This window comes from Salmo salar, chromosome 24 (assembly GCF_965601325.2).
Source record: "Salmo salar chromosome 24, fSalSal1, whole genome shotgun sequence".
NCBI lineage: Eukaryota > Metazoa > Chordata > Actinopteri > Salmoniformes > Salmonidae > Salmo > Salmo salar.
In genome coordinates, this window is record NC_138314.1 from 26,403,648 (window position 1) to 26,429,882 (window position 26,235).

General features: G+C 45.1%; 1 protein-coding gene across 6 annotated transcripts; it reads right to left on the reverse strand.

Annotated features, from left to right (window-relative positions):
• Window positions 1-3: 3 nt before the first annotated feature.
• LOC106585478 (phosphatidylinositol-3,5-bisphosphate 3-phosphatase MTMR3) lies at window positions 4-26,145 on the reverse strand. Of its 6 annotated transcripts, none has more exons than XM_014171725.3 (22): window positions 25,951-26,145; window positions 17,639-17,719; window positions 17,245-17,318; window positions 15,538-15,627; window positions 15,231-15,347; window positions 14,197-14,220; window positions 12,555-12,637; window positions 12,269-12,435; window positions 12,051-12,147; window positions 11,635-11,748; window positions 11,185-11,396; window positions 10,814-10,945; window positions 10,598-10,709; window positions 9,856-10,051; window positions 9,480-9,665; window positions 9,020-9,190; window positions 8,531-8,676; window positions 6,365-7,913; window positions 6,050-6,160; window positions 5,807-5,895; window positions 4,630-4,651; window positions 4-4,004 (listed from the first exon to the last, which is right to left on the reverse strand). In XM_014171725.3, exons 3-22 carry the CDS (start codon window positions 17,245-17,247, stop codon window positions 3,933-3,935), a joined length of 3,693 nt encoding a protein of 1,230 aa, XP_014027200.1. In that variant the 5' UTR covers window positions 17,248-17,318; window positions 17,639-17,719; window positions 25,951-26,145; the 3' UTR covers window positions 4-3,932. The 6 variants fall into 6 exon arrangements, with proteins under 6 accessions (XP_014027200.1, XP_014027196.1, XP_014027198.1 ...); XM_014171721.3 differs by having other exon boundaries at window positions 4,625-4,651; XM_014171723.3 differs by lacking the exon at window positions 14,197-14,220 and having other exon boundaries at window positions 4,625-4,651.
• Window positions 26,146-26,235: the final 90 nt, after the last annotated feature.

The window sequence follows — 26,235 nt, forward strand, 5'->3', positions numbered from 1 at the left end:
AAATAACATATGGAAATAGCCCACTTTATTTTCCTTTAATTCTACATCAATGTAATGCTCTTTAAAGTAAATTCAACAAAACAAAACATACTAAACAAAAAGAGCACTTGTTGTTACAAGAAACTGCTATGTCCTGTTACAGGAAACAGCTACAAAGTCCTCTTCGACCGACGAGACATGAGAAGGTTGAAAGTGCTTGTTAAAGATAACGGTAAAGGAGGAAAACAAATCAAAAGCACATTAGTTATCCCTTTATTACACAGGAGGTTGGTGGCAACTTAATTGGAGAGGACGGGCTCATGGTAATAGCTGGAGCGGGAATAGTATCAAACAGATTAAACACATGGTTTCCATGTATTTGATGCCATTCCATTTGCGCTGGTCGGGCCATTATTATGAGCGTCCTCTCCTCAGCAGCCTCCACTGCTTTGTTAGAGACCTGTATAAGAACTGCTTGGCACCAGTTTCCCTCTGACATACAGACACACACGCTCACACACACGCTCGGAAACACTTGCATTTCCACCGGATTCCTGGGCCATTGCAGGGATGCCTCCTATGGGGAACTACGTGACGGGCAGCTTCTTAAATCACACGAGGGAAGAGAAATGAAAACCAAAAGGTCAAAATAACTCAAAACCCAACTGGACAAAGTGTAAGGGCTCCTCCAGACAGACAATGTGTAAATCCAACCCCTCCACATTACTCCCATCATCATATCCAGCTATGCCCCACAACAGCACCAAAAGAAAAACAGGCTCATCCCTCATGGGAGTCCTTCTGTGGGTGACATAATACTGAATAGAACAGACTCATTTTCAGCTTTATTGTTTGATGTATTTCTGTGGCAGTGTCTACTTTATCTGAAATGCTGTGCAAAACAGTCACTTTTTTTTCCTAATTCGCATTCATGGATTGTTAGCCAAGTTTGCTTCCCCTCATCATGCCTGTAATGGTGAAACTGCCCTACAGCCTCTAACCTCGCCCTCGACATGCCAGAGTGTGACAGGGCCACTAATGGAAGACAGAAGTAAATGAGTGTCTAAAGGAGCATTACTCTGGACCTAATTTAGCCCTCAATGTCAAACCTCAGTTTGGGAAATTATGACCAGAAAGACCCACATGGCTTTGAGATCTGAAGCTATGGACTATTTAGTCAAGCCATTGAAATGTACACAGTATAAGCTATTCAGGGGGTCATTGAAAGAGATCAAGAGTTTGGTCTAAGCCCTCAGATGGTTTACAAGATGTCTGTCCAAACTATACATAGCTCTTTCACACAGTCTGCTGATCAGATAGAGAGTTGTGAATAATAACAATTGCTGAAATCCTATGATTCATTTGTGTCCTGCTAGTACGACAAGTGGCATTATTAATGATTGGCAGTCTTGAAGGATATCATTTTGGACATAGTATAGGGTTGTATTTGTACATTTAATGCTCGTAAAACCCAAAAATCATTCATAACAAAAGGCCAATATTGATGGCGAACATCTGAAAAGCAAATATCAACTACTACAAGCGCAGTGAGAATCTCTCTGTGTGCATGTATGAGTGTGTGGAGCTCCTGTCTGTATGGTTGAGGTAGTGTGTACATGTACTGTATATGAGTGGGGTATGCATGACCGTATGTGAGTGGGAGGTGGGGGTAGAGTATAAGTTGTTGTTGTTTCTGACCACCATTCTGTCAGTGCATGGGAATCTCATCGATTTGGGCCATCTTTTCTCACGGCCCTTAAGATCCACTACTGATAAACACTGATTATCCTGTGGCAATGGAATTGTCTAAATTTGAGACAGCAATTCAAGAATAAAACATCAATAAATAAATGAAAAGGGTACTGATAGCAATAAAATGGAAAACCACTGCAGCATCAAAACAGGAACAACATGTCCGCTTAAAAAACCTGTTCCAACAGGCTGAAAGTATAGTTTTCTGCAATCAGCAAAAAGAAAAAGTTTATGGTGACTAATTTGGTGAGCCACTATAAAAGGATTATCCTATACATCGTTACTTAAACGCTATATACTTATCTGAATATATTATTTATGTTACAAAAATGTATCTGAGAGGAGTTTATTGAAGAGAGATGAAATAAGTGACTTCTCAATTCAGATGGAGAAAACCGAGCTAACCAGCTAAGAGAAAAGCCCCCTCTAGTGTCACTGGATGTACCACAGAGACACAGTACTATACATTTCATCCCCTTGTACTATCCAGCACTTCGTTGGTTTATATAGGACATGACGCAATGGTGGTTATGAGGATGTTCAAAGGGAAAGATTGTGATGCATGTATGACTCTCAACTTAACATTTTAGGGCTGTTTCATTATGTTCAACTAATAGCAAGGAAGTTAGTTACTAACTAAGCAGTCAGTGTTGGGTAATAATTCACCCATCCTGCAGATGAGGACACATTGGTAAATGAGTTCCTGTCATCACAGAAGGAAACTGATACAGAAACATGACTAAAGCACATCCCTTAGTGACCCCATGACAACCATTACACCACTTCCTATTAAAACACTGGTTGTGATGGATTGAACGTGATGTCATGTCCACTTCAGTGCCACCATGCTCCAAGTGCCTGCTGGGTAAATTGGGGGGGAAATCATCTTAATTTGAAGTGATGGGCATGAAGGCAGAGTAAATAAAATGTATTTCCACAGCCTCTCCTCGAGCTTATTTAGGTCTCTGAAAACAAGTGACAATGCCAAGTTTAATTTATGCCGCGTTCAAAACAACTGGGAACTCGTAAGAAAACGAGCTCCGACTGGGACAAATCTATTTGAACAGTCATCCAACTCGGAATTCCAACTTGGCGATTCAGGCCTCTTTCTAGAGCTCCGACTTGCCGACCTGACGATCACTGACATGATTTGACTTCTTATTTTTCCTGAGTTCCCAGTTGTTTTGAACGCGGCATTGGTTCAGAAGCTCTGTCATAATACCAGCTGTCAACATTATATACACCGTCTACCATTAGTGTGTGGCACCTATTCACACCAAGAGAGTTGCAAAATGGAACCAGCTAGGAGAGGATTCATACTTTGATGCAATTCAAAAACTAACACTTGTTAGATCTCAGTAACTCCCAAATACCCTCCCTGCTTAGGGCAGAGTTCTAACTTCAGACACAACTCAAGTTGAAATTCTGCCCAAGTTCATCCAGGTGTTCCCCAGAGGTCAATGGAAGGTCTTGCCATCACAGCCCAGTCCTATTCTGGACACTAGAAGTGGTTTCTGAAGCACTGGAGCTCTTTTTCCATTCTGTCCCAAATCTCTCCACTGTCCAACAGAAAAAGTCCCTAGGGGATGGATGATGGTACTACTCCTGTAAGAGAACTATAAGTGGGTTAAAAAAAAAAATATTCAGATGAACACAAGCCCTCAAGAAGACTTTGCAGCATCATTCGGAGATGACCCTCTCGTGCCCCCCCTGGACAGCAGGACCAAAAAGGAAAGTGGGACCAGACAGGCTATCCTTGCTCTATCGCTGTCCCAGTCCTACACCACATCGACAAACACTATCAGCAGTCCTCTGTGTGTTGTCACACACCCTTCCTCCCTTCTGTCAATCTGTCCATTCATCCATTCCTGTGCATAACCACCATTCAAAGTGCTTAGCATCTAGCAAAAACACCTTGTTCACCTCCTCCACTACATCTGGCATTGCAGACCTATATACATGAAAATCCATATTTTGCAGCACACACGTACATGGGACATTCTGCAGCTCCTGAGCCCCATCAGTAGTGTGCCTGACTGTGTCAGTGGCTAGCTGAGTATTGGCTGGGGGGCTCGGCCTAGCCCCTCCCAGGGCCCTAGTTTGAGTTGGCTGTGATGGGTTCTTCCAGCTCCAGCTCCATGGGATTGGGAGCTGTATTGATCTGGAGGCTGCCGTAGCAGGTCTTGCAAACACGGGTGGGCTCAAACAACTGCTGGCTTGGCACGGGTATCTTCTGGTCGCAGCAGCTGGCACAGAATACATTCCCACAGTTCCTACAGGGGGAGACAGTGAGACAGCACAGGTTCAGTCTTCATCACAGAGGGGCTGTTTAGTGGCTATGAGAGAAAAATCCATGCAGCAATTAAAAGTAAGACCCTTTGATTTAATATGTAGTGCACAACCTTTATACTCATCATAACTTGTTATACTGACACCCCGATAAGAAAACATACAGGACCATGTCTGGTTTTCAGACTAGTGGCTCAACACTTTGGTCACTGATTAGACATTTCCAGGTGGAAGTATTGGCGAAAGGCCTGAAAACCAAAACTTCCCCTATAGCCCACTCACTAAATGCACCCCTTGCACTGCCATGAAAAACAGGTGTGTTGTTAATACATATTTGCAGACAACTCCCAGCCATTCTCAGCTTCATGCTCATACCTTCCACATGACAAATGACCAGACAGGAGATGGCCATCACGGTCATGTGAGAGCCATCTGACTTTCTTAAGGAGAATGCTGCCAACATATAGTGTCTGAGCGGGGTGGTTTTACAATAGGTAGGGGGTGGGTTAGGTTAGGATGAAGTCAACCAAAAAGGTGGAGCAATGCAGGATTAGAGGGAGGGTAGGTGAGAGGGGAGAGAGGGGACAGTGAAGCCGTATCTCACCAGACCTCTTGGACAGGCTCCCTGTCACTGTGGAGGAGAGGGTACAGAATGGACAAGAGCAACCATCAGAGTGTGGCCCAGACCAGACACAAACACTGCGCTCTCATCTGGTCTGCACTGCTAATACAGACAACATCTCTCCCCGTCACACTCACTCAGATACTGTAGAAACCCTCCCAGTTCCATGCATAACAAACACTAGACCTCTTTGCATAGGCTGCTCCCATTACGGCACAGATTGAAAAACGTTCCTTCACTGTGGTCTTGACTGGATGGTACCAGTAGCACATACTATGAAAAGGTCGGTCTTGAATGGCCTTGATTTAAACTGCGCATTCAAACAATCTCTAAATTACACTAGAAGTCTGCAATCAGCCCCAAACAGTTTTGCAAACGTAGCAAATAGCCCAAATGTTAACATATTGCCAACAAGCTAATTGTCATGTAAGGCCTTTACACCTGGGCTCAAACACAAGGTGCCTTGTAAAAGCTCCAGTTGGCATAACATGGAAGAAACTAAACTAAGATACCCTGTTTGTAGGCTACAATGTGTCATTGTGAGCATTCTGTTGGACAGGGACCAAAATTGTGCTGGTAAACTAGTTTGCGGACTATGGCTTAACCAAAAGGTACAGACAGCTTATAGATATGCAGCTTTTGGAGCACCGTGGAAGTCTAAATGGCAACATGTTGAAGCTGTCCCACATTGGCTCAGAGTACCAGGGAAGTAGAAAGGATAACAATATGAGGAAATGAGAAAACCAAAAGAGGCAATGCAGAGACTACAGCACCTGCATGGCAGATCTGTCCCATTCATAAGCACATCCACAACATCCATGAAGAAAACAAAACGTTTGTCTTCTCTCACAAAATGGTAATGATAAATGATCACGAAAATTGTCATTCTATTACTGATGCCTGCGGGCATAAGGCTAATCACATCACAACACCTGAATTACAAGCGATACATTTGCAAAGCAAAAAAAGACCCAAACTGACCAACAGCAGGATCTCAGGGGGAAGGAAGAAAAAAAATGAGTAGAAAACTGATATCAACAAGCTTGAACTGAGGCAGTGTCTCCTGAGTTAAGTCTCGTCACATCAGAAGTGATAGCAGTGTGTCTAAGGGCAGCCAAGGCCTGGTTCAAACCATAGCAAGGACAAAAGCCTGTGGTTGGTTACCTGCAGTGATGCTTCCTGGTGGCGAGCCAGAACCTACTCTCACACCCGTAGCACTGGGCTGCCAAGTGGTCCGGGTACCAGCGGGTCACCTGCAACAGGCAGCCAAATGGCAGTTCTCAGCTAGCATCTTAAGGTCAGCCAAACTTTATCTGTGAACTCCCAGTCTCTACAGCCACTATAGTCCATTTTCCACCCCTCATCCAGGTCCTCTATCGTAGCATCCCATTCGGCCAGGCAGCTTACCTCAGTGTCATTCTTGTCCACCTGCTCCCAGCTAGCCTCGGAGAAGAGCTCTGTGCTGCAGCGGGACAGGCAGCTAGCATCCAGGTTATACTCAGAGTCTGTCATTGAGGTCTGAGTGGGAGGGAATGAGACACTCAGTATCTTTGTAATTTCACATCTGACTAAATATTAACAATTAAGTGGTTCTCCCCTGAAATGTTTAGTTCCAGCACTATCAGTCTGATCAAATCGTTTTTGAAAATCCTCACTCAAATCAACTTAGTCACAGCTCTTAACTGCCAAGTCATCTCTCTGCAGGGCGAGGCCGGGTCTTACCACTTCATCTCCCATGTCTCCGTTGATCCTGAGGGACGCTGCGTGGTGATGGCTCTCCAGACGGCTCCACAGCTCCTGCACCTGCTTCTTCAGCGTCTCCACCTCCATCTGGTGGCCGGCCTCGATCTGCCTTAACCGCTGCTGGATGGCGTCCGTGTGGAGCGTCAGCCCGTCATCGTCCAGGTGACTGCGGGCCGGCTGCTCGGGGCTGGGTGTGGCGGCGGGGCGCCCCAGTAGGGCATGGAGGCAGCGGTGCTGGGAGCAGCTGCCCCGGCGGTGGTAGGTCAGGGAGCTGCAGGAGGCCAGGGACACCTGGTGGCTCAGTGGGGCCCGCTCCCCATTCACCTTGGCCCAGTGAGGGCCACTGCAGGGCTCCCCCTCCAAGCTCTCGCCATTACACAGTCCCTCCCTGCTGGGATCAGCACTCAAAGACTGGAAGGCACTGACGGAGGGCCGCTTGTGTCCTCCATTTGAAGTCCTGGGTGCCCCCTGCTCTGGCTCTGCCTCCCCGTTCACTCTCCTGTGGCAGGGGGGTTGACTCCTGCCTTCAGAGCAGGGCTGGGGGCCTGCACAGATGGGTGCCTGCACTGGGGCCTCTGGCCTGGTGCAGGCCTCTTCAGTCAGAGTCTCTGTTGAGCTCTCCATGAGGGAGGCCCTCTTATCAGCCTGCACCAGGACCTCTGAGAGGTGTCTGCTGGAGTTAAGCTCTGGTGGAAGGTGATTCTCAGCAACCACTGGTGTCCTCTCTCCAAAGCCATTGGTCATAGTTCTAAGGGCAGCGTGGGATGGGCTGGGGGTGCTGGTGCTAGGGTTGTGGTCTGGCTCCTCCTGGGCAGTAAGGTTTTCCAGAACCTGCTTCACCAGCACTTCTTCGACCTTCTCTACCGCCTCCTGCTCCTCTGGAACATCCGTGGGACTGCATGGAGAGACACTAGACTCCTCCTCAGGCTCATCTGTGCCCTTCTCTGGGTGATGCCCATTAGTGATAGTAGCCTCCGTCTGATTCTCAGTCCCATTGATGTTAGCTTGTTTATCAGCCTTACCATCACTGGTGCTGGCCTCTTTCTCCGTCTCTCTTCCATTAACGTTAGCATCAATCAGAGTTTGAGCCACGGCAATAGGAGGAGCAGCAGCGTTAGCTTCTCTCTGAGTATCGGCACCAACCTCCTCCTTTGTTGCTTCCTGGAGAATGTTCTCCATCTGTCCCTCTGCCACAGCCAGCTCAATGGAGAGCTCAAGTTCTTCTCCTGCTGCCAACAACCCCTTGGAGGCTCCGTCTCTCAGCTCAGTCTGCCCTCCTTCAGGGCTGTCTTCCGGCTCAGAGTCGGCCGTGCCTGCCTGAGGCCCTGCTGCTCCAGACTGGCCGTTAGCACGCCCTTCCTGAGCTCCCCCTCCGTCGGGCCCCACAGCGATGTTGAGCTCCAGAGAGCGCCGGTGGTCCTGCCACTTTTCATTCAGGTTTGGGTCACTGGAGCGCCGGTTGGGAGCAAGCGAGCTCCCCAGCTCACATGCGCTGGGCAAGTTATCGAAGGAACGGGTCTTCGGACGTCTTTCGAGGGAGGAAAGAGATTAATTGAGTTGATTAGCACATGGAAAAAACAGCCTTTTATACATAAACAATGGCTCTGTATCATTGAGTCAGTATATATAATCAGGTAATCATATTATAGTGTTCAGGATTAGGACATGCATGTCCACAAATGGAAAATACGGATCAAAGCATAGCTCAAGTGATTGAGAAGACCATGTAAAATGTGTGTTGTAATCAAATGTTATCCCCATAACCTATTGATCAAGGAAAAACAAAAAACAGACAGTTAATCAGAAAAAAAAAAGATGGAACGGATTCAGCACTGTTTTTGAAACACGTCCTCAACACTATTATCGTCAATAACAAATGGCTACAAAAATACTTTGCGGTATGTTGTTGTAAACAGCCTCAACCAACTTATTTTTATCTTTTCAAGACACTGACAAAGTCATGAGAGATTAAATAAGCAGAGGATAAAACTATTTGCATCTCCCAGACCAATCATTGTGTGAGTGAAAAGCAGTTAGGCAGCTGAGCTGGTTATAGAGCAGGTTAAAGAGCGAGGTCCCTCTGGCGGTAGTGCCCTCCACCTGGGTCTATCTTACATCAGAGAGGGAGCAGAGTGGCAGGCTCACCTGCCCAGGGGAGCGTCCTCAGGGTTGGCGCCTGGCACAGGATAGGGTGCACACGACTCGTCAGAGGGCGTGGTGGGGGAGGAGGTGGGAAGGTAGACTGCCGTCCACAGCATCAGGTTACGTACATGACACACTGGGTGGAGCACCTACAACAACAGACCCAACTTTAGATATAGGAATATGCAGGGGGCTGAACATTAAAATTAATGTATGTGACGGACAAAGTATTCACACCTGAGCAAGCAAGGCAAGACAGTACAATGTCAACAAAGTGGCCACAAAAACAGTTTAAAATAGATAAAGACGACATTGTTTGTGTCATAAATTAAAGTTTAGGTCTAGGACCATGAACATTTTAAGTAAACAAAAATAATAAATTATAGCACTCTGGGGCTTCCCCTAAAAGTCGTTTCCCCCCCCCCCCATTGTATGTAAGGCATGGAGGAATGTTCCAATATGAAGGGGTGAGCAAACAGAGAGCAGACATACAGTCTCGGAGTGGGAGGAGTAAAGCATGTTCCTCAAGGCGCGGTTGGCTGGTCGCAGCAGTGACCACACGGAGCAGGTCCTCTCCCGAACCTGACGATCCTCCCTCTCCTTCCCACTGTTGCACAGGAAGGTGCCAAACAGACACGAGTAGGAATGCTGCACCATCTTCACCTGCACAGACACACGGGACCAGAAACACACAAACATGTCAGAGCATGCTCAAATCTCAGGTATGATAATGATAGCGAGTTAAAAATGCCATGCATCTAGGAGCATAAAATATTACAAAACTCCCCAGGGTAATTACATATCAGTCTCACAGCTGGATAAAAACAGTAAGTCAAACCAACAAAATTTTACTGTCATTCATACTAATCCAAATATAAACATTTGAGTTGCATAATTCCTGACTAAGTGAGTTTGATTCCATCCTATTCAGGTCTATGGTCATCCTCCTCACCAGGAAGGCCTCATTGAACTCAAAGGAGCATGGGAACTGCCTTTGGAGCTGGTGAACACAGTCCAGCCACTGCAGGAAGACCGGGCAGCGCTCGTTCAGGTCCTCGGAGTTCTCCCCATGGCCACAGCGGTCAGCAAACTTATGGCCAAAGTCTAGCCACTCAGTCTCCACCAGCACCTGGAAACCCTGTAGAGAAATCATATCAACAGCAAGAGATACATTTCAGTCAAAATGGATGTTATACTTTAAGAGGGGCACATATGCATTTATTCCAGCCATCTAAAATGTGCATCTGTTTATGTCTAATTGTTAATAAACCTAAAGATGTTCCAATACAACAATCAACGGGGCCCAATGATCGTCCCAGCCAGCCTACCTCAATGGTGCGGTAGTACGGGTCCAACAAGAGCTTGGACAGGGCAGCGATCTGGGGCGTGCGGTCCCATCCGTCAGAGCAGTGCACCAGAACAGGTCTGTGGTCGCGGTCCACAGCGTTCACCACCAGCAGGGCAGCCTTCAGCAGCAGAGACAGGTGCTGCAGCCACTTGGTGCTCTCCAGAGCAGACAGCCAGCTACAGAGGGAGAGCCGGTTAAGTTATCTCCTGAATGCACAGCCTCACTGTAGTGTACACAAACTACTCCCATACACTCAGTCACACCAAGCACTGACTTATAAACACAACAGCTCATCTTAGATAAAGACAAACCAAAGATCTCCTCTAAATGTGACAAGCAAGAGGCTCTTAAATATGTATCTGTAATATGTCTGTTTCATTGAATTTGACCATAGTTATGAAAAGGGCTTACTATTATTGAGTCTGAGTACTTTCAACAATGTGCTCTTGGTTCAAGGGAGACATTTTGATTCAATTACAAATGGCAGAGTGGAATGTGAGAGTTCAGATGGAAAGAGATCCTTTAGTTGTGGGCTGGGCCGGGTTCCTAAACCAGAACCAGATGTGTAGGCAAGGCTAAAACCCAGCTGGAGTTACTACAGTTACTAAGCCATCATGGCAACAAACTGGAGTGGAGTAGGTGGTCTCTGCTTGTGTAATTCATCTTGGATTGTGAGCCTAGTCGGAATGGACCTCCACTGCAGTGCTAGAGGCACAACTCACTTGGCCGGGTCTGGCATCTGGGTGCAGAGGAAGCGCAGGGACTGGAAACTCTTGCGGATGGAGTGAATGTTGGCCATGCCCATGAACACCACCTCACAGTTGGGGTAGTACTCTGTATGGAGGAGATGGTGAGAGTCAGTTTGTGACAAATTAACATATCATTAATTCCAAAACAACCACTCTAGGGCAGAAAAACAACAGTATGAGCCATCTTACCTGGGCATTCACAGCCCCCTCCCTTGGCTCTGTTGGCCACAGCGGCTGCATAGGACCTGGCATCCAGGATCAGCAGCTTTTGTGGCTGGATGGCCAGTGTCTCTACCTCTGAGCTGTTCGTCAGGGACGATTCTGAAACATGAAGAGACACAACCTGAATTAAATCTCTGCATAGGTGATGACAGTCAGTATTATCAAATAAAAGCGGTAATAAATGTCAGAGGGGCCAGCACAAGTCCTGACAGGCCCACATTACACAACCATGTGTCTGCAGCAAAGCCACACAAACAGATAGGAAGGTGCGGCTTCAGCACTCTGTGTGTATGGTACGGGTGTGAGAATGTGTGCATGTTTGTGTGTTTTGGACTGACCGAAGTCAGTGTCCACGAGGTCATTGGTGCCGATGATTCCATTGGTTCCATTGATGTAGGATCCGTTTGCCAGGTGTTTGCGGGTGCTGTAGTCCACAGCACAGGCCCTGGCGATGGACTGGACCAGGTGCTCGTCGTCTGCATTCCTCCAGCCCCACCAACTGACCTCCGGCTGGCCGCAGCGGGCGATCACAGCCCCAGTGCTCTGGTGCCTGGAGGACAGGGGAGGAGAGGCATGGGACAGTCAGGAGAACAGACTGCACTGTGTGGGAAAACAACATGGAGCAACGCTGATCCATTTAGCATCTGGAGTCAATAACATACATATGCAAAGATGGAACCCTCCCTACTCATGAAACACACCTCAGGGTGAAAGGAGTTTTCCTAGCTTTGCATTGTATTCACAGATAACAGGGTTGGGTTCTCTCTCACTGACTAACAACGCCCCACCTGAACACAACGGCCGGGAACCTCTTCCAGGAGCGGAAGGCTGCCACGTTCTCCAGCTCCTTGTCTGTGATCCAGGCTGGCACCAGGAGCTGCTGCGGATAGCTGGAGCACAGCCTGGTAATGCCAGGGGAGAGAGGGGGCAGGGGTTAGAACAGGAGGAGAGGGGGGGGGCACAGGCTGAGTGATGCCTCAAAAGTCCCTATCCCTGGACACCTAATCGTGGACAAGGTCCTTATCTACAGGAGGCTCATCACCAGTGGAGAACAACAGTACAACCAGCCTCTGTATCAGACACACAGAGCAGTGTGTGCAGCAGGGTGACAGCAGACGGCTATCATGGCACTACCCTGGGAGGCCTGGTAATCAGATCAGCCCTGTAGGATGCAGGCTGTCAGGGGGCTGTTGGCTGCTCATACCTGAACTTGCTGTTGATGTCAGATATCCTCCAGGCGTTTTGAGTGTCAAAGCCCATCCTCTCCACCTCATTCTTGAACCAGGAGGTCACATGCTCTCCTAACAGAGCACACAGGGACACACGAGGAGAGATGAGATTAGCCAAAATGAAGGGAAGGATTTAGGTCTGTCACCACTGAGTAGAGGTTGTCTGAGGACACCGGTGTCCTGGTCTACGTACCTGGCCTGCACAGCTCCCCGTGCTGCTCCTTCTCCCCGGCGTACACGTCCACACACCAGGCATGGAAGGGGAAGGAGAAGAGGTCCTCCAGGCAAGACGGAGGGCGGACTGCAGCGTTCAGCCGCTTCAGCCACTCCTGACACTGCTCTAAGGTGGAGAACTGACACCTGGGAGACAAGCAGCACAGTCATACATACTAGCTATAGGCCTAAACCAAGACATGAACATCAGCAAAAATGTTGCACGCAAATATGCATGTGTATATTGTTTCAGTTGGTCCTCCTACCTGACGACCTTACAGTCCTTGCAGGTGACATGGAGCTGGAACATGTCACGACACTCCACAGTCTCTATGAGCTGCAGAGGAACCTGGTGAGAGAATAAACAGAGACACAGGAACACAACAGTCACACTCTGGTGTACCACAATCTCCAAACCAGCAGGCTGACTTTATCTTGCACAAATAAGCTAGTTTTAGGCTCTAGGCCTACATGTGCTCTACAGTCACACAAGGGGACATCCTAAAGTAAAAGAGCAGAAGTCACAAGCACATGCAGTAAATGCTTGTGCAATATCGCCACCAACAAAATGTCTACATTTCAAAACAAGTTAGTAGGCTAGTTAAATGTTTCACGTTAAGTGTGATAATGCCGATCATGCCAAAAGTGCTAAAGGCTAAACTGCTGTTACCATGAGAATCTGAGCACATATTACTCCTTCACAGCTGCAAACTAGCTGCATTACATGTCAAATAGCATTTCCCAGGCAAAGGTTGCCATTTTCACATCTCCTTTAACACTGCCTTCTGATTTGATGTGCTTCCCTTGTGTACTGATTCAGTATGTAACACTGCTGGATCATTGTGCAGTAAATGTTCATCTGCAGCCCTATTTACTGTCTATTAAACCTTCATCTGATCGAGGCAAATACCACCAAAACTACAGTATTATACTGAAGAGATCCAGCATGTAGCTTCATGGGCAACTCAACCAAATTCACATAAAAATGTAAGTTATAGATCTAGCCTGATAATTGGTAGATCTGTTCTAAGCTTCCTCGATCACACCTAGAGCGTCCTTGTGCAAAATGGTACGCAGCATCATCTGGATATGTGTGCAACAAAAGTTCAACATTCACCTTCTGCTACCATTTCTGTCAAGCCGCGTACAATTTGATGCATACGTTCGACTTATCCAATGTAGTCACCACATAGAACGCACTGCAACTGCAACGCAATGCTGCAAGACAAACACAGCGTTCCATTGGAAATGTATGTAGTTCTGGTGTACCAAAACACAATGATGCCGTAGGTGTGATCGAGGAGTGAGTTTAGCTTTTGTGTCTTTTTACTTTCGGTTTTGTACAACAGCTTCAAACAGCTGAAAATAATATATTTTGGATTATTGAAAAAATAAAATGTCACAGTGGTTTAGATCATACGATCATTCTCAACACCCCTCAAACTCAACTCTGGACCTCAAAACCAGTCCCACTGCTTTTTTCCCCCCCAGGGACCGATTTAGACCTGAAACACCAGGTGGGTGCAATTCATTATCAGGTAGATCAGAAAACCAGCAGGATCCGGACCTCGTAAGAGTTAAATATCCTTACTTTACACTATACATTGCTTGTTTGGTCACAAACTGAAATTAGGCAAACATTATAGAATTTTAGCAACCAGGTAATGGCAGAGCAAAGTTTCACCCAAAAGTACATTTTCTGCTCTGCAGTGACTCAGAGGGGAGTGCAGCGAATGCTGGTTTTACAATTCCAACACGGTCCAATGCCATGCAGAATGAACAGGCGGTCAGTGTTCAACAGGTTCTCTCACACACACACACACACACAGTTGCCATGTCATCATCCACCCCAGCCCAGTCTGTGAGCAGGGCAACACGCTGTGCATGCAGAGGCTGCTGGGTACTTACTGACACCTCACAACAACTGTCACTCTGTTGTTCAAAACAAAACAGGAGAGACAATAAAGACAAGGGAAACAGAGTTAAAGCTGTGTCTGTACTGCTGCTGTTGCCTGGCCACACATTCCTTACGCTCTGTTATAATTCCTGCTCTCTAATCTACATCCGACCCCACAATGAATTCCTCGGATGCTTGTTAACGGCCTGCCTCACTGCGCCTGCCTCTCCATTCTCTGTTTACGTGAGTGGTGAACCACAGCCATGTGATGCAAACGCTTTACCATCCAATCCAAATGTGTGAAGAGAACACACCCAGTTTCATTAAACATAGTGAGATTCAGCTCCAATATAACCAGACTGACGGCAGAAATGGGAAGAAAATAATAAATAAATTAAAAATAATTAAAATCACAGGTGAGCTAGCCGGTAAGAACTGGAAAATTAACACAGGTGATTGAGCAAAAACGTCCCTGTATATGTAAAAACATGCCAATCCAAAAGGAGCAGAACTTGCACAGCAATGCTGTTTATCACTACGGTACTATACTACTACAGTGAGAGGAAGTGAAGCAGTGTCATTTGTTTGTAAATGGGGGGAATTTTCTGTACTAAGAACAGTGTAATAATGAGATGTCAATTCCTAAGAATAACCACACATTGGTAACAAAGACGGTCTTTATATAACAGGGCAAAAGGGGGAGATGGCGGAAGTGTTGTGCATCCCTGATGGGATCTTTGCAACCATGGCAACGGCAAGTGGAAAGAGAAAAGCAAAACAACTGAGAATGCCCTCTCCAGACTGACTGCCTTGTTACCACAACAGTAGTGGCACACTGTCACTGGACCCAGCACACAGTCTCCATTCATAAAAAGTCAAGGTGCACAGAGACTGGAGACAATAGGGTTTCACTTTACTGACCAGCTGTAGAGTTTCTTCAGACACTTAGGCACTGTCTGTGAAATTAAAGTGTGTGTTAGAGCTGGGTGATAAACTGTGTGCTATCAAGTCCCAAGCCTTCACTTAGTTAGTTGGCAGTACTTACATTTACGATGGACTCTTTGAACTTGATGTGGAGGCGGTAGCTGGACATGGCGATGATTGCATCCTCCGCTCTCCCCACATACTTTGTGAACTCCCCATGCAGCTCGGGAAAGGGCACCTGGCACCACAGGAGGGAAGTTATCAAAGGGCACAGAACCTTATCACTTGAAAAGGTGCCATATAAATACACACCTACATACATACCTGTAAATTACCTTTACAAACACATGTAGAAGAATGACTTTGCAATAACTGTACAGGCATGACTTGGCATTGTGCTAACCAGCTCCGACAATTAGTGTTCTCACCTGCAGGCTGTCCTCCTCCAGGACTGGGGGCTTCTTGGGGAAGATCTGACTGGCCTGGATACATTCCATGCTCTGCGGCCCCTCCTCCTCCTGCCAATCAGAAAATATGTTGTTGATTAAATGGAATGTCCAGTGTCTTGTAAAATAACTCAATAGTCCACTACTATCCCCATTCACTGGTTACAACCAGCATCGACTGTAGCCATTCTCCAACCACTCCCACATTTAACCTAATCTGTTTCCATACCTCTAACAGTAACTTAATTGAATAGGCTTTCACAAACAGCCAAAGATGAAGCCAAATGTAATCAGAGGAGTGTTGATGCTGAAACCAACTATAAATAGGTGTGTGGTCTTAAATCATCCCTGTGCAATCTCTCAATCCTCCACACACACAAGGCCAAAGTCCCCTGCGAAGAGTACCTCACCCTTGGCTGACAGCCTGGCATGGTACTAAAGCTTGTCTATGTAACCCAGTTCAGAGCCAGAAACAGATACCGGCTACAGAGCACACGTCACCAAGTACAAAATATCATAAAGTAATCCTTTTACAACCAAGTGTCTTAAATACATTACAGGTCTAAATGCAATTTGGGTGGCTAGATCCAATTATGGTCCCCCCTTTGATTTCTACTGGTATCCGTCTGGCCACACGTGAGGAGCTCTTTGATGTTGCATACCTACTTCCCAATTTAATGAGCATATTTCAGAAACCCACAGAGGACATTTCTTTGATGGTAATGTGAGGCATGAACACGTAAGCAGTTAAATAGTTTTTATTCAGGGACTAAATTGTAGAATATTTTTTTAAACTGCCTTCTGAAACAGGGAGGGCTATAGCAGAAGGCTGTGCTCTTTGCTTTGTCCCGGTCTGTTTCAGCAGCACCCTGGGGCCCATGGGCGGTAAGGCTAGGACACAATAAGAGTTCAGTCTAGTGAGAACATAATGGCAATACTGGCAGGGACAAAGAGAGATTAGGGTGGTCTGGTCCATAGACATAGCAGATAAAAGACATGGCTGGGGCAGCAGGCTCAGTGCGACCATCCCACCAACTATACACTGTCTGGGAGCCAAGCTGACAGTGTCCTGTTCGTCCACATGGCTGGGGTAACACTCTGCAGGGGCCAGTCAGGGGGCAGGCACAGGAACGCACAACACACATGGGCAGACACACACACACACACACACACACACAAAAGACATACACATCAGGTATTTACGGTCTGAAAGACACTCGCCCATCAGGCAAACCAGGAGTATTTTTTTTATTGATATCAGGTATTTTATATCGCCTTCCCAATGGGGCAACCTCCACAAGCAGGCTCAAGTTGCGTGACTGCTCAGGTCACACCCCCCCCCCCCCCCGAGTTATAGGGCTACCCTTAATGTCAATCCCCGCACACACACACACTTTCAGAGCAAGGTTTATGATTGACCAAGATGTAACTCATCACATGCAGTGGTAATACTACTCCATATCACCATAAGACTAAGGCTTCCAGTCAAAATCAAACACTCCCTGCGGAGGCAGCAGACTGGGTGGAACTTTGACCCTGTGTCCGACGCAACCATCTAGCTACCAGTAAACACAGCTGATTTAAAAAAAGGCTGAAAATCAATGGAGAGTTTCCAATTCTGCAGACATCACACACAGATAACTCTTCACTGGTAGATAGAAAACGGTCATGATGAAGGATGCACTTTACCATGGCCCTTGTGAAGGAGTGTGGGTCACTGGACAAGGAACACAGGCCTTCCTCACTGGACCCCAAATCTAAGTCTGTAGAGAGTGGAACAAGGGGAAAGATCTCATTTGATTGCTCCATAAAACTAGACTACAGTAGTCTATCATATTGCAGAGGATCCCTTGTAAACAATCTCTCATTAACAGTGATCACATGGATGAGAGTAACACCCTGCAGTACCTAGATTTGGAGTGCAGGGCACAAACAGTCATTCTGTGTCACATGTAGAAAATGAAATACTGCCCTTACACAGACCAAGACGTTCTTTTCAATAGGTTGTTATCACTTCAAAATGATAGGAGGCTAAACAAAATGAGTAGTGAGTACTGTGACGTGCACCGGTTTTGCTACGTACCAAAAGAGAACAAGCAACAGATGAGGTGCTATCCTGATGATCCTGTTTTGCAAATTCCAGTTAGAGTGCAGACATTGAATTCTGTAGGAAAAAAAGAGAACATGAAACTAGTTATTATAAGGAATGAACAAATAGTTAATTTGCAAACATCTCAAACAGCTTACTTTTCCCTGGAACATTCAATCTACAATAGACCTTTTCATTCCCTGGTAAATATAGCTGTGCTGGTGGTTACAGTAGGCTGGCTGCAAGAGAGGTGAGAGACACCACTTAAAACACATTTATGGAATGGAGAAAAAAAAAAGCCATTTACATCCAGTTGGGCCACAGTATACTATGCTCATCAATACCGATGGGGGGGTGTAACTAAGATACAGCTACAGTGCTGAAATTGAGCTCAGGTGCATCCGGTTTCCATTGATCATCCTTGAGATGTTTCTACAACTTGGAGTCCACTGGTGGTAAATTCAATTGATTGAACATGATTTGGAAAGGCACACGCCTGTGTATATAAAAAGGTTCCACAGTTGACAGTGCATGTCAGAGCAAAAACCAAGCTATGAGCTCAAAGGAATTGTCCGCAGAGCTCCGAGACAGGATTGTGTCAAGGCACAGCTATTTTCACGTGTTTCCAGAGATGTTCGATCGGGTTCAAGTCCAGGCTCTGGCTGGGCCACTCAAAGACATTCAGAGACTTGTCTCGAAATCCACTCCTGCGTTGTCTTGGCTGTGTGCTTAGGGCCGTTGTACTGTTGGAAGGTCTGAGGTCCTGAGCACTCTGGAGCAGGTTTTCATCAAGGATCACTCTGTACTTTGCTCCTCTCATCTATCCCCTCGATCCTGAATAGTCTCCCATTCCCTGACACTGAAAAATATCCCCACAGCATGATGCTGCCACCACCATGCTTCACCGTAGGGATGGTGCCAGGTTTCCTCCAGACGTGACGCTTGGCCAGAGTTCAATCTTTGTTTCATCAGACCAGAGAATCTTGTTTATCATGGTCAGAGAGTCCTTTAGGTGCCTTTTGGCAAACTCCAAGCAGGCTGTCATGTGACTTTTACTGAGTAGGGGCTTCCGCCTGGCCACTCTACCATAAAGGGCTGATTGGTGGAGTGCTGCAGAGATGGTTGACCTTCTGGAAGGTTCTCCCACCGCCACAGAGGAATTCTTGAACTCTGTCAGAGTGACCATCTGGTTCTTGGTCGCCTCCCTGACCAAGGCCCTTCTCCCCCCGATGGCTCAGTTTGGCGGCTAGCTCTGGGAACAGTCTTGGTGGTTCCAAACTTCTTCCATTTAAGAATGATGGAGGCCACTGTGTTCTTGGGGACTTTCAAAGCTGCAGAATTGTTTTGGTACCCTTCCCCAGATCTGTGCCTCGAAACAATCCTGTGTCGGAGCTCTACGGACAATTCCTTCGACCTCACGGCTTGGTATATGCTCTGACATGTGCCTTTCCAAATCATGTCCAACAAATGTAAATTTACCACAGGTGGACTCCAATCAAGTTGTAGAAACATCTCAAGGATGATCACTGGAAACAGGATGCACCTGTGTGCAATTTTGAGTCTCATAGCAAAGGGCCTCAATACTTATGTAAATAAGGCATCTGTTTAAAAATGTTTATAAAACGTGCCACAAAACATAAAAATAAACTGTTTTTGCTGTCATTACGGGGTAGTGGGTAGATTGGATTTAAAAAAAGAATCCTGATCATTTAGAGAATAAGGCTGTAACGTAACAAAATGTGGAAAAAGTCCAGGGGTCTGAATACACTGTATAAACGTGTCTTATTACTAATTCTACATTTACAAAACAGAGTAGACAGCCAGCACAGTCTATCACTAAAATGCTACTAGCATTGTGTGGTACTGCAATGAAAGAAACTGAGCATTAATTTTCCACGTTCACCGATACTTTTGTTTTAGTAGGGTCTGCTCTGTTCTTCAGTGAAAGTATTCATACACCGACTTATTCAAAATGTTCTTGTTACAGCCCGAATTAAAATGTTTTATTCTCACCCATCTACAAACAATACCCCATGACAGTGTTTTTAGAAATGTTTGCAAATTGATTGACAATGAAATACGGAAATATCTCATTTACAGAAGTATTTACACCCCTGAGTCAATACATGTTAGAATCACCTTTGGCAGAGATTACAGCTGTGAGTCTTTCTGGGTAAATCAGAGATTTGAACACCTGGATGTTACAATATTGCCCATTCTTTTCAAAAATCAAGCTCTGTCAAATTGGTTGTTGATCACTGCTAGACAACAATTTAAGTCTTGCCATAGATCTACAAGCAGATTTAAGTGAAAACTTTAACTCGGCCACTCAAGAACATTCACACTCCTCTTGGTAAGCAACTCCACTGTAGATTTGGACTTGTGTTTTAGGTTAATGTCCTGTTGAAAGGTGAATTCATCTCCCAGTGTGTGGTGGAAAGCAGACAACCAGGTTTTCCTGTAGGATTGTCTGTGCTTAGCGCCATTATGTTTGTTTTCTTATCCTGGGAAAAAAAATAAAAAAATAAAAACTCTCCAGCCCTTAACAATTACAAGCATACCCCTATGATGCAGCCACCACTACACTTGAAGATTTGGATTTGCCCCAAATATCACACTTTGTATTCAGCACAAAAAGTGAATTGCCTTGCCACATTTCTTTAAGCACTACTTTAGTGCATTGTTGCAAACAGAATGTATGTTTTGTTATATTTGTATTTTGTACAGTCTTCCTTCTTTTCACTCTGTCAATAAGGTTAGTATTGTGGAGTAACTACAATGTTGTTTCAGGTTTCTCTTATCACAGCCATTAAACTCTGTAACTGTTTTAAAGTCACCATTGGCCTCATGGTGAAATCCCTGAGCAGTTTCCTTCCTCTCCGGCAACTGAGTTAGGAAAGACACCTTTATCTTTTCAGTGCCTGGGTGTATTGATACACCACCCAAAGTGTAATTAATAACTTCACCATGCTCAGAGAGATATTCAATTTATGCTTTTTAAAATGTTTTACTCAACTACCAATCGGTGCCCTTTGCGAGGCATTGGAAAACCTCCCTGGTCTTTGTGGTGAATCTGTGTTTGAAATTCACTACTTGACTGAGGGACCTTAGATAATTGTGTGTGTGGGGCACAGAGATGTGGTAGTCATACAAAAGTAATGTTAAACACTTATTGCACACAAGTGAGTCCATGCAACTTATGTGACTTGTTAAGAAAATGTTTACTCCTGAACTTATTTATGCTTTCCATAACAAAGGGGTTCAATACTTTTTGACTCAAGACATTTTAGGTTTTCATTTTTAATGAATGTGTAAATATTTTTTTAAACATAACTTGACTTTGACATTATGGGGTATTGTTTATAGGCCAGTAACCAAAAATCTCAATTTAATTAATTTTAGATTCAGGCTATAACGCAACAAAATGTGGAAAAAGTCAAGGGGTGAGAATACTTTCTGAAGGCACTGTACATTTTGGGCATTCAGACATAAAGGAAAGGAGGATACCTAGTCACGTCTTTGGCGCCCGGGAACAGTGGGTTAACTGCCTCGTTCAGGGGCAGAACAACAGATTTTTACCTTGTCAGCTCGGGGATTCAATCCAGCAACCTTTCGGTTACTGTCCCAACGCTCTAACCACTAGGCTATCGTTAGAAAGATTAAGTTCTCGTCTATTTCAGTCAAATAATGTCTAAGCGTTACAGTATCCATATGACCGATTCTGTTGGACCAAACCTCAGTGAGTTTAAATTGCTTGTTGTTAGAAAGGAAGACATTATCTTTCATCTTTTCTGTGAGTGGGAGGAGCTTGGTGTCTGTGCGAGTGGGAAGTTGCACAGTGCACACAGCACAGAGGGAGTCGAAACCATAGACACAGAACACTCATACGTTATATATTTTTTAAACAAACCTCGATTTCTGCGATACGGCATTTGGAACGTCGCTCTAAAACATGAATTCGCTCTAAAACATGAATTGCCTTTACATTGCACCTTCATTATCTCACCTCAACCTGCCTGCATTAACAGTCCCACAAATGCTTGTAAAATGTCAGACCCTGCAGACTGAAAGAGCCCGATTCCTTTCTGAACCGTAGAATCTGAACCTACTAGACTGTGAAGACCTAGGCACAGCCTAAAGGGAGTCATTCTGTCACCTGACTGAGCCGAGAGCTAAGTCAGCAGTGCATGCTCCAGAGGTACCCCCCTCCTCACTGGCACTGACTGATAAAACATTTGTCACACACACACACAGGTGTGCGGACACACCAACAAATCATGTATTTTTTTTTTAACATCAGCATGCTCGTGACCCATGGCCTCAGCTCAGCCTGGCTCTGAGTGCAGAGTCACACAGGGCAGGCTAAGCCCCTTAGCGCCCCAGTCCTGTCATGTGACTACCATGCATCTGATCTGAACCTGCAACACTCAAGCAAAGGCTTAAATCATCATCTCTCAAAGTGAATACTTCCCATCTCAGTGACGTAAGGAGGAAATGAGGAAAGAGTGAGGATCTGTGTGACGTTATGGGGAAGAGTAAAGGTTGAGTAGTTGCATGTGCTGGTCTTGAGAACCCAAGGCGGCTTATAACTTCCCCTATTATGGGTTCTCAGCTGAACGTATGGACCACAGCTCCATGTAAACTACAATCCTGTGGCTCTGTTTTAACATTTAGAAACGTTAATAATCCTCACCATTTCCCTCAAGGCAAAAAGGGACATTCACTGACTCCACTGTAGTGCAAGGGAATTGGAGTCATGATAAGGGCAAGAGCTAGTCTAGCTGTAATGTTCTGACACATAAGCCTGATATTATCAAAACATGTAACATTCAAAGCCAATCTATCCAGCAGTGAATAAAAACATGTTTCTCAAACTATTTATTGTTAACTGTGTGAATCACCAACACTGATCAAGGACCAGTAGAGAAGAACTAGCCTTCCAGATAATTTTACTAACGCACTAGTAATCATGCATCAAAGCATAAACTTTCGAATTCCAGATAGCCAACTACCGTTACTGGTGAACGGTAGCAGTTTGCCTTCACTGTTATCTTTACAGAGATTAAGCTAGCAAGGCATGCAATTAGAATATAGTGCTGAGCGATGAAACATTTCAGTTATTTTGGCGTTTTAAAACAAAGGTCGGTTTAATTATTTGAATTCCATTTCGGTTTTTTTCTCCCCCTGTGAGATCAATTCGCACATTGCAGTTTCTCTAGAAATAAATCAGATCAAACCGAACTGCGTGATGTGGTAGGGAGTTGTAGTTTCCAACAGTCCAATATTCTACATAGTTCAGCACAGAAAACGTGGTAATTAACTACAATAACTAGTCCGGTCGTGGTTTCTTTTACGGCTGCTAAGAATGAGCGATGGAGAGGAGAGCAGTTGCTTCCCGAGGTATCTCAACCTGAAAATACATGATCTAAGTCATTGATCGTTGGTCATAAAAATATGCCTTATTTACTTTGAAGAACTACTAAAATAGTGTTTGTCAGACAGCATAGGCAGCAGCTCTATAGAGATGAGATGACTTTGGAATTTAATAAAGTCGTCAAATAAAACAAATGTAATATACACAACTGAAATATTTTATTAAAGTAAAGTGAATAAATGAAGGTTAATAAGTGATAAGCATCGATGGGCAGTGACTACCGTCAAGAGTGTGCAAAACTGTCATCAAGGCAATGGGTGGCTACTTTGAAGAATCTCAAATATAAAATATATTTTGATTCGTTTAACACTTTTTTGGTTACTACATGATTCCATATGTGTTACTTCATAGTTTTGATGTCTTCACTAAATATTCTACAATGTAGAAAATAGTACAAATAAAGAAAAACCCTGGAATGAGTAGGTGTCCAAACTTTTGACTAGTACTGTATATCGTTAAACAGCCAGTTAAAAAAAAATATGTAGATATGATTTTTAGGCCATATGGCCCAGCCCTAAAAAGGAACGCATCTTTCATAGCAGCAAGATTTTTTTTTAAACAAAAAAAGCTAAATTACTACACACCGTTATAGGGTTAGTGTTCCCACACGGCCATATCTCCATGTTACAGCGCTTGTTAACGCAAGATAGCACACGTGTGTAAGCCAGGGTTTCCTAAACTCAGTCTTCGGGACCCCAAGGGCTGCACGTTTTGGTTTTTGCACTAGCACTACACAGCAGATTCAAATAATCAATTTGACCATTTGATTCACTTGTGTATTGTTAGAATAAAAAACAAAACGTGCAGCCCTTGGGGTCGCGAGGACCGAGTTTGGGAAATGCTGTGAGGAAGTGTAGTTCGTCAACTGGAGGTGCACACAGCAAATGGATCTGTACAAAGAAAAAGATATTAAGTGTATATTTTTTATTTGAACGATTATTTCTCGCTGATATGAAAGATAAGGGGCATATTAGCATATGTTTCAAAAACCATTTTGCAAAGCGATGATTAGTGTCACAATTGTAGTTTACACACAGCCAACCGTGGCCAAAGCCAACAGCTGAAAACCCTAGGAGAAGGGCTTTCAAGAGCTAACTAGCTAGGTACACTATACATATACACACAAAAGTATGTAGACACCCCTTCAAAAATGTGTTGATTCAGCTATTTGTAGCCACACCCGTTGCTGACAGGTGTATAAAAATTGAGCACACAGCCATGCAATCTCCATAGACAAACATTGGCAGTAGAATGCCTTACTGAAGAGCTCAGTAACTTTCAACATCATAGGATGTCACCTTCCCAACAAGTCAATTTGTCTGGTGCTGGTATTGTGACGTGGAAACAACGGCAACAGCGGCTCAGCCGCGAAGTGGTAGGCCACACAAGCTCACAGAACGGGACCGCCGAGTGCTGAAGTGCGTTGCACGTAAAAATAGTCTGTCCTCAGTTGCGACACTCACTACAGAGTTCCAAACTACATCAACAGCACAATAACTGTTCGTCGGGAGCTTCATGAAATGGGTTTCCATCGCCGAGCAACTGCACACAAGCCTAAGATCATGTGCTGGAGTGGTGTATAGTTCACCGGCATTGGACTCTGGAGCAGTGGAAACGCGTTCTCTGGAGTTATGAATCCCGCTTCCCCATCTGGCAGTCCGACGGACGAATGTGGGTTTGGCGGATGCCAGGAGAACGCTACCTGTCCGAATGCATAGTACCAACTGTAAATTTGTTGGAGGAATAATGGTCTGGGGCTGTTTTTCATGGTTCGGGTTCCAGTGAAGGGCAATCTTAATGGTACAGCATTCTAGATGATTTTGTGCTTCCAACTTTGTGGCAACAGTTTGGGGAAAGCCCTTTCCTGTTTCAGCATGACAATGCCCCCATGCACAAAGTGAGGTCCATACAGAAATGGTTTCTTGAGATCAGTGTGGAAGAACTTGACTGGCCTCCACAGTGCCCTGCCCTCAACCCCATCAAACACCTTTGGGAGGAATTGGGACACCGACTGCGAGCCAGGCCTAATCATCCAACATCAGTGCACAACCTCAATGGAAGCAAGTCCCCACAGCAATGTTCCAACGCCTAGTGGAAAGCCTTCCATAGCAGCAAAGGGGGGACCGACTCCATATTAATGCTCATGATTTTGGAATGAGATGTTCGACGAGCAGATGTCCACATACTTTTGGTCATGTAATGCATGTTACAGGCCTTTACGCGACGTGCAATAGAAAAATAGCAATTTCAACAACTATTATTAGATAACTAGCTAACTCAAGGTTAATATTTGCTAGCGAGACTAATCATAAACATATTATTAGCCAACAACTTTAACGTTAGTTAGCAGGCTGGCTAAATATCCATTCTCTGTCAGTCACTGTGTCGACGGACATAACGCGGCCACATGTTAGCTGTCATGATACAGACCATTTTTACCCGATTGGAGTTTACCACGTTAGCTAGCTGGCTAACTTGGGTAGTTGTAGTTTCCTCTTTGAGCCATCTTATAACGTAGCACACGTTAACGTTACGCCAGGTTGCTAACTAGTAGCGGCGAGCTAGCCTACTCCAGTCAATCGAAACAATATACATCACATGGCTAGTTAGCGGCTAACGTCAGTTAGTTAAGCTGTGAGACTGCTATTTTCTCGTTATGACTTTGACAGGTCAAAATAAATATATTGCTGTTTGGGTACGACGTAGTTATGCTTCTTCCAGTCCTAAAGTTACAGTTAGCTAGTAATCGTAGTCAGAGCTGGCCATTGCTTGCTCTTTCTGGAACTGTTTTTGTTGTTGTTATGAGGGCGGACCCCAAAACTGAGGCCTCTGTCAAAACACACCGAAGCAGGAAAACAACCGGCGGACTCACCAGAGAGAAAGCAATGACAATAGAAACGTTAATGATCCAGTTGAAGATACGTGCACTGGGTTTGCAATAAATTACACGTTAGAAAATACATTTGTCATATCCGAGGCCAGTTTCAATACGTCCAGTAGAAGAATCGAGTCGCCATCGCTGCGAATCTCCAACCCAATATTCTACGTGACGTGGTACGCAACGTAACCACGTTTATTTGGGTGTGGGGGATGGGTACGCAAACGAATCACATGATAGTGTAAACAAATAAATAAATGCAAGCTGTACGCTATCCGG